Source organism: Elgaria multicarinata, chromosome 4 (assembly GCF_023053635.1).
Source record: "Elgaria multicarinata webbii isolate HBS135686 ecotype San Diego chromosome 4, rElgMul1.1.pri, whole genome shotgun sequence".
Lineage (NCBI taxonomy): Eukaryota > Metazoa > Chordata > Lepidosauria > Squamata > Anguidae > Elgaria > Elgaria multicarinata.
The window spans coordinates 118134617-118143428 of record NC_086174.1 but is presented as its reverse complement, the minus strand read 5'-3'; the positions used below and the strand labels follow the sequence as shown (position 1 = coordinate 118143428).

The 8812-nt window shown below is 40.3% G+C and overlaps 1 protein-coding gene across 3 annotated transcripts in view; it reads right to left on the bottom strand.

Moving 5' to 3' along the window:
• Nucleotides 1–1850: 1850 nt before the first annotated feature.
• CILK1 (ciliogenesis associated kinase 1) overlaps nt 1851–8812 on the bottom strand; it is a 32410-nt gene continuing 25448 nt past the window's right edge. For 2 of the 3 annotated variants that reach the window (XM_063125072.1, XM_063125071.1), the window contains exons 14-15: nt 7288–7416; nt 1851–6351 (exon numbers count right to left, since the gene is read on the bottom strand). In XM_063125072.1, the coding sequence (XP_062981142.1) occupies nt 6197–6351; nt 7288–7416 (284 nt within the window). In that variant the 3' untranslated portion in view covers nt 1851–6196. The remainder of the gene's footprint in view (nt 6352–7287; nt 7417–8812) is intronic. The other variant, XM_063125073.1, reaches the window with a different exon arrangement.

Here is an 8812-nt window from a genome sequence, read left to right as displayed (position 1 = left end):
ACGATAGCTGCGCTCCCCTGCTAGAACCTCCAAACAAGCTCTCAAGGTCCATTTGTAGGAGAACGTAGGGTAGTCAAGCTTCCAAGACTCCAGACACATCCAAGTTAGGCGCTGCACGTGGCAGTTTGCCATTCTTTTTGCTGTCCCTAAACCCCTTTACAAAATGTACAATTAGTACAGAGAAACCACACAATATATGTTTCATTTCTTTGGTGTTTTTATTTTTTCTTATGTTTAAAAGAGCCCCCCCCTCCCCCCCCAAAAAAAGGACTGGGGGTGGGTGTAGGTGGAGATTAGGACAGGATGAAATATACATCCCAACTAGAGGGCAAGTGCATGTTTACCAAAAAGCACTGGGGGAAGAATAATAAGCATTCTGTAAAATAAAACAATCCTTGCTAGAATGTCAATTTGCATCGGGCGAGGGATTTAGTTTTTGGACTCGGGGTGAAATCTTATGCATGTTTAGACAGGAAAAAACCATGTTGGCTGGGGCATGCTGGGAGTTGTAGGACTTTTTTCTTTCTAAGCGTGCATAGGATTGCCCCCTAGGAACGTTTCTTCTTCACTTTAAGATGGGTTGCTAGACAGCCAATTGCACAGACAGTAGATAGTGTGTGGGTGGGTGTCTGAGCCCCAGAGGCAAGACAGGCAATGGTAAACCAGGCGAACCCTATTCAGAAGCAAGCAAGCAAGCAAGACATGGATATTCATACAGCACTTTCCTGTCTTGTAGGGGTTGCTTACATCGCATTAAGTGAACCGCCTAGCTGTGCGCTCTTACATCTTCACTGCTCACTGACTCATGTTGGATCTTTTAACTATTATTCAGCCTGAAAGCACATTTCATATTTTGAAAAGTAAATTATATTTGCATTAGCATCTTTTGCCTTTGCAAATACTAAGCAAATTCTTCTGATGCGAATGCAATCCATCTTCAAATGTGGAAAAAAACCCGGCAATTTAATAAAAGGGACACGACAGAGCTGTACAGATAGAAAATGTATCGGATGGGGTTTGCTGCAACAGGGCTGTGTTTGCAGTCATGCCGGTGCAGATTTTGAAACCCTGTACTCAAATTCAGCTCTGATACTCTTGTCTTGCACACATCTTAGGGCATGACAATGTATTGCGTGTATTTGACTTGCGACAGAGTAACCTGGAGCCATGTCTCGATTATATTGGCCCACCATTACTCAACAAGTCAAGCTGTAAGGCAGCAGTATTTTGCTGTTAGCCCTACCTACCCATGCACAGGAGTGCTCCTGTTTCACCTGAAAGATGTTGGAAGGTATGGATGCACAGATAAGAGGCAAATATGTTTGCATCTCATCCCAAGAATGAGATCTAGTTTCAATTTCCTCCCTTTCGATAATTTATTTCATTTATATCCCACCTCTTTTCCTCCAAGGAACCCAAGGCAGCCAACATAATCCCCCCTCCTCCGCTCAATTTTATCCTCACAACCACCACCCTGTGAGGTAGGTTGGGCTGAGAGTCTGTGACTGGCCCAAAGACACCCAGTGAGCTTCCATGGCCGAGTGGGGACTAGAACCCAGATCTCCTGACTCTCAGTCCGACACTTTAGCCACTACATCACTGGCAATAAGCTTATTGCCTAGGTCAGGATACCGGAGCTGTGTAATGTCTTCCCTTTCCCTACTCTGGTTGTACTTAGAAGTCCCATTTGTTACAATGCTTTAATTAAAGGTGTCTAATAGATCTTCAAATTCTTTGTTAGCTAAGAGCAAACATCCATTTCAAAATGTGTGATATGATTTAATGGTTATACAGCAACAAGACTATGAACGTTACAGAGCATAATCATATACACTTGAATGCAGGCATGATTAAACAGTGTTTGAACAGAATTTTATTTTGGGAAGAAGTGTCTTACAACAGAAAAGGAAAGAAGCATTTGTTGAAAAATTTACAAATGACCCAAACGTAGAAAACATGCTAGGCTTTCATTTTCCCAATTATACCCATTGACTCACATTTAACTTTGTGGTTATTTTTCATAAACATATGTTCATACTTTCTCAGATACAGGAGACTATGTTTTTTTCTGATTTTATGAAACATTTCTTGGCTGCAATCATTCACAAACAGTGTTAAATTTGTAGTTAGAATAGTGGAGATATTCAACATGGATAGAATATGTAGTGGGGCGGGGGGAAACAGTAACAGATATTTTTATAAATTTCATCAACTGTATAAGCCACTGTAGCTCAAGCTGAATGAAGGAAAGCATCCTGGAGTAATTGTGTGATCCTATGACTCCTTTGTGTGTTTATGATTGCCACTTTGGTTTCAATCCTATGCATGTTTAGACAGAAAAAAGTCCTGGGAGATGTAAGACTTCTTTTTTGTTTAAATATGCATAGGATTGTGCCCATAAGTAGTTTGAAGATTTCAGAAAGCCAATAGTACGGGTGGGGTGAATGTCCAATTCATTGCAGATTATTTGCAACCAACTGAAGTGAGTGCATACTTCATGCTGCTAGCTACTCTTCAGCATGCAAAATAAATGGTACGATTGCAAAACACATGAACAGACAACACAAAAAATGCACAAAGAAATATTTAGCTTGTAGCAAGTTTTGCAGAAAGATGTAAGATCTCAGTGTAAGATAAGGGAGACTGTGGTTTTTATCACTGTTGTTGCACAATCCAAGGAGAGCTACCCTTAAAGTTAAGCAGCTGTTTCGTTGGTTTTAGTAGGAGTTAAGCCAGTGGAAGTAAAACTATTTTCATGTGTGTATGGCCTTAATGGAATTCAGAATATTTTGTCTGTTCAAATCGTAAGCATTCATTAGGACTGAGGGCATTAGGACATTTACTCAGAATCTTTGAACATTCAGCGACATTTGTGTATTGTAAACTAATCTAGGCACATCTCCTAAAAGTAAGCAATCAGCGAAGTCAGTTTTCCTAACAATAGTCAATACTTCTGTGCTACCATCAGTTATGATTCTTAGCATATTTACTCAAAGGTAAGTTCCCCTGAGTTCAATGGGACTTGTTCCAACCTAACTGTGTTTAGGATTGCAGCCTTAATAAAAGAAAGCTATTACCAAAATTAGAGATCAATTAAACCATTTAACAATTGGTGAGACTACTGTCATTTTAAAAAAAATACTAAATAAATAATCCTCCATGAGTTACTAGCAATTTTCATTTTCCCTGGAAGGAAAACCATTCTTATTTCTCTAAACCAGTGGTAAAAACCTGCAGTCCTCAAGATATTGTTGGTCTCTAACTGCCATCAGCTCCAAGCCAATGATCAAGGATTGTGGGAGTTGGAATCCAACAATATCTGGGGGGCGTAGTTACCTCACCCCTGCTCTAACAGTAGAAAAGTTACTTTTCATTGTTATTGTTTAGCCTGTTTCTGAACCGTATATAAATGAAAGGATACGAAAACAAGAGTATAAAAATACCAAGTCAACAATCAATTTAACAGACTATACAGACACACAATTCAAATTACAACACTGATCAATGTTTTTTGAGATTTTTTTTTTTAAAAAAAAGCATCACCCTCGCAGTATTTAAAATAGCTCATCCTTACTAATTCATCACTCTCATAGGGAAAAGGCAGCCATTGAGGACTGCAATGGAACAGATAGTGCTTTGAGTAAACTCCGTTGTAGATTGCCATCACTGCATAGTCCGTTTTGTTGTGCATATAGAAAATACTGGAGCAATATAGCTAATATACCGGGGGGGGGGGGGAATAGTTGCTATTGAGCACGTTTCCACAGGTCCAAAAACTGAGAAATATTTAGACCATGTACTTTTGCTCAAAAACCAATGAACTTGGTAGAATCAAACAGCAGGGGTAGTGATAGCCAAAATTGTGTTATTTCATGTGTGTTACTGGAGGGGGTGGGTGGGGAGAGGGTAGAGAAGGTTAGGAACTGTTCATTTATCAACAGTAATGCTGTAACAAACTTGAAGACAAGTGATGGGTTCACAGCTCATCAACTTTTGGGATATTTTTTCCCCTGTGTTTTGGATAAGGTAGGTAGTTATGATCTTGCATTGTTAGAGCTTTTGAACAAAGCACAGTTGCCATTCTTAAAAAAAATGTGCTGACTACTTTTGTTGTGATCTCAGCTGTTGTGATTGCCACCTCTTACCCTAGAGGACATTGTTTTTTATATTCCCAGTCAAAGTGTGAGAGAATCAGACACAGTTGCACCTTCTCAGTTCTGTTGTCTGCCTGCTCTCATTGGCTGTGTTCGCCACAGCCATTGAGGGAAGGGGTCTTGCAACAGGATGTCAGAAGACTGGACCATTCCTCTGGCTTCAGCCGAAGATCTGAAGTCCAGTGAAAGAGGTGGAAGCCTTCAGCTGAATCTACCGTAAGGGGCAAAAGTTAGCACATGATTTTAGCTTTCCTATTTGCAGTTTCTGCCTTGCGTAGCAGAGAGAGAAAGCAGGGCAGCACGTGGCACAAGATGTAGTATTTTTCCTACTACAGACTGAAATAGCTAGGAAACCAGGGTTTGAAAAAGATAATTCTACGCTCTAGACCTGCCTTTGGAGTTTTGTGGACTGAAAAGCTGGTTTAGGCTCATTTCTCCCTGAGAAAAGGCCATCTTGAGCCTTCTCTGTGAGCTAAAATACAGAGATTAATTCCCCCAATATTTTTTTCCCTCACGGAACAAATTTTAGCAAAATCCTAATCAGACAGGGCGGTCTTTGTATAGCTCCACAACTGAAACCACTGGTTCTTTTCGTTTAAAGAAAAACAATGGATAAGTTTGAATCTGTCAATTTTTATTCCTTTTTCTATTGTTTAGCTCCAACGTTTAAATATATGTCTTACTGACATCTACTAAAATTTGGCCTTGGGTTTTAGAAGGGCTGTGACATAATTATACTATAAAATATTCCATGTCAACTCATTCCTGTAGGTAAAACTCTAATTATTAAAAGGATAAATTTTATGTCAACCTTACATAGAAACCACGGCATTGCATTTGGGGACAGAAAAGCCGAGCCATATAAAGGACACGTAGACAGTGGAATGTATAAAAATCTTTAACTTTGCTGCTGGTGTTTATCTTAACACTTCATTTATATTACTCTATGAACCAGCTTTGTCATACTAAATATTGCTTTAAATATTCCCCAAGGGCCTTGCTACTCTACAGAAAGTATTTCTCACCACTGGAGCAGGATGTTTCCCATTTATAGCTAGTTTCGTTTTCACTATGGAAAGAGGCTAGCATGAAGTATGAAGTGGCACATGGTCAGGAGAAAGGCCCATTTACATGTATCGGCTGCAACATCTCTTTCCCTGTACCAGTTTATGCAATCAACAGAATTAAGTAGCCAGGCTTATCCTGGACTAGACCAGCTTGGGCTGGAGGCAGTTGTACCTGAACATTTCTCCGTGTTAGGAAAAAGAAAACCCTGCCAGAACACAGAAAAATAGCTATGCTGAATCCTTTCTTCTCTGACAAACTCATTTTCTATATACAAAGAGTATGTTTCTATTAGTGTTAAATATGAAATCTTTAAACTACCGCTTGAAGTGACTTAAATCAGGGAAAGCTTTACCTGTTGATTGCACAAACTGACCCAAAATAATACTCAGACATATGAAGGGCAAGATGCCCAACTCATTTTTAGGTTTTGCTGCAGCAGAGACCAGTAACACTGCTGTGGCTATTCAATTACAGAGCTAAAAAAAGGCCCCAGATGCAAAACCTTTGCCCAACAGACCATGTTCAGAACTTAACACGATAGAGTATTTGCTAAGTGCCGTTCTTTCTAACAGCACCTTAATTATATTAAATACTGGCCCAATCTGCTACATATAGTCACTTGTATAAAAAAGTGATACCCCCCTCAAAAAGGAAAAATAGTTTTCTTTTTAAAAAGTCAGTTTCAAAGTTCATCGTATAAAATTGCCAACAAAAAACAAACCCACAATTCTAAGCCTGATATACAAATGTGTATTGATCCTATGAAAAATAATTGCCCCATCATATAATAAAAACAATACAAAAAAATGGTACAAGATTGCATTCAGATACATACAACTAAAAATAAACCCCTTTAAACAGTCTTGAAATGCCTTGGTCCTAGAAAATAGGGATTGGTAGACTTCCCAGCTCATAAAATGTTGCTAGGGTTTGTCTGATTACTGTTCATAAAATGCACGATCCAACTCAAGGATTCAACGGTGAGCGCCGTATTTTGAAGACCAGTCAATTCGTCCATGGACTGGTTGAACTGGAGGTGGACGCGGCAGTAGTCCTGATGTGCTTTTCATAGGTATATTAAATGATGGCATCCCGATATGAGGTCTGACAGACTTCAGAGAACTGTATTCTAAAAATGAATAAGAGAAAGGTATAAAAAGGAGAACATGGGTTAAATTTGAATATGGAGCAGGTGCCTTTCAGGTTGGTACCACCTTTGTCCTTCTTTAAAGCCCTACATGGTTTGGGTCCAGGTTACCTGCGGGATCGCCTTCTCCAGTGCAGTCTGCCCCGCACACTTAGTCCTCTGGGAAGAATTTACTACAGTCAGCCAAAACTAGGCTGACAACTGATACCCAGAGGACCTTCTCTTCTGCCGCTCCCAGACAGTGGAATGCCTGCTGGGAGAGATTCATCGATTTAATAGTCTTTCCGAATTCAAGAAGGCTATAAAGACTGATCTCTTCCGGCAAGCCTATCCAGATGAATTTTAAGATATTTGATTGTTATTTTAATATTGTATCAGTTTTAAATGTTTTTAATCAGTTTTATGTATTTTATGGTACTTGTATCTAATGTTGTTCCCAGTTTCGATCCAGAGGGAAAGGCAGGTAAGAAATAAATATATTATTAATTAGTATTATATGAACAGGATGGCAGGATGTTTAGGACTGCAGGGCTCCCAAAAGGGGGAGCAGGGGTGTATAACCCTTTTGGCTTTGAGGGCTGCATTGGGATTCCGCTGGGAGAGGGGGAGACAGGAGCTACACCCATAAACACAAATGTAATTCTTACCAATTTGGACATTTACTCACTAAGCATACGAAGCACATCACAGCTCCATGCATGTCTAATCAGAAGTAAGCCCCAGCGCAACAGCTTTCATGGCATGCAATGCATAGCTCAATTCCTATTCACTTCTATTCAGAGGTAAGCAATATCTATAACAGACGGAAGCCAATGGCCACATGCAACCCCCAGTTGGTGTGTGACTGCCTTAGATTCTAGTGCAGTGGCATTATTGCTGTGCTCCACGGCATCATTTCCAGAAGCAAACAGGACTTACGAGAAGATGGATCTGTAGTTGATGGATCAATAATCGGCGCTAACTGAACTCTTTGGCCTGCAGAGCCAACTTCCTTTTTCAGAAATGAAGGGATATAAGCCCCTGCTAGCCCATTTGATCCTGTGTGGCCTAAAAGAATTTTTTAAAAAAGGGACACAATTGAGGTCAATGCATTCACAAGGCACCACATACTTTTTGCAGTTGCCTCCTTCAAAGGAACACTAGTTCATCCTTAATCTAGTTATTGTGCTAGAATCTGACATTCTAAGTTAGCATAGTCTCAAAGTCAATATTTATTCCCAACAACCTTACAGACCCTGCTATTTTTTGACACAAACACCAAGCATGTATTCCTGTTACGTTGACTATGAAAGAGAAAAACAGCCAGCTTCTGATGTGGTACTTGCCAACTCAAATGTCATAAAAAAAAGGCCTGCTCGTTGGGAGGTACTCCCCCATGTCAAAATCCCACCCCATGTGAAAGGCTGAAATAGTTCCCTTCTTTGTGATGTGTAAGCTTTTCACATAAGACAACCTCCTATACGAAAGACAAGATCGTATAGTCATATGCAAGGACAGTACCATGTCAGCAACTGAGCATTTCAATTGACCCTTAAAAAACTTCTGTCTTTGAAAAATCTTGTCTCTTATACATATATCTTGGCCCTGTGGGGAAGAAGAAGGACCGAGGGGACAGGAGCAGGCAGAAGTAACATCGGGGCCTGCTCCTGCTGGACTCTTCCCCCCCCCCCAGGGCAAACTGCCATCTTGGCCCTGTGGGGAAGAAGAAGGACCGAGGGGACAGGAGCAGGCAGAAGTAACATCGGGGCCTGCTCCTGCTGGACTCTCTCTCTCTCTCTCTTTCTCTCTCCTCCCTCCCTCCCTCCTTGACTCCTTTTCCTTGTGTGTCATGTCTTTATTAGATTGTAAGCCTGAGGGCAGGGACTGTCTTTTTTGCTAAGTGTAAGCCGCTCCGAGAGCCTTTTTTGGCTGAGGAGCGGGGTATAAGTATGATTGATAAATAAATAAATAAATAAATACATGTGACTTTGCACAATCAACAGAACTCACTTCTTTCTAAGGCTGCAATCCTATACAGAATTATTAGGGGACAAGTGCCATTCAACTCAGGCACTTGCTTCCAAACTAAGCATGCATGGTCAAGCTGTGAACATATTTAGGATCATGGCCAGAAGGCTCTTTCGTAAGTACTTTCTTCAGGAGAGTTCTGGGAAGAAGAAGGCATCAAAGGTAGAGCAATAAATGATCAGTGGATCACTTTTGTTCGTTTGCTTGTTTAAATGGGTGTGAGCTCATAACGCTACCCATTTTGGTTCAGAACTCTACCCATTTTGCCTGCCTTATGCAATCTCTTCCCAACAATGTCAATATATCACACAAAATATAGTGAATACGATGCTGAAAGTATGTAGAACTAAGATATCAATGGCAAATGCAACATGAACTTCTAATCAATTTTATAGCTCTTTGCAACTGACAAGGTGCTTTGCAAGTCTTCTCATTA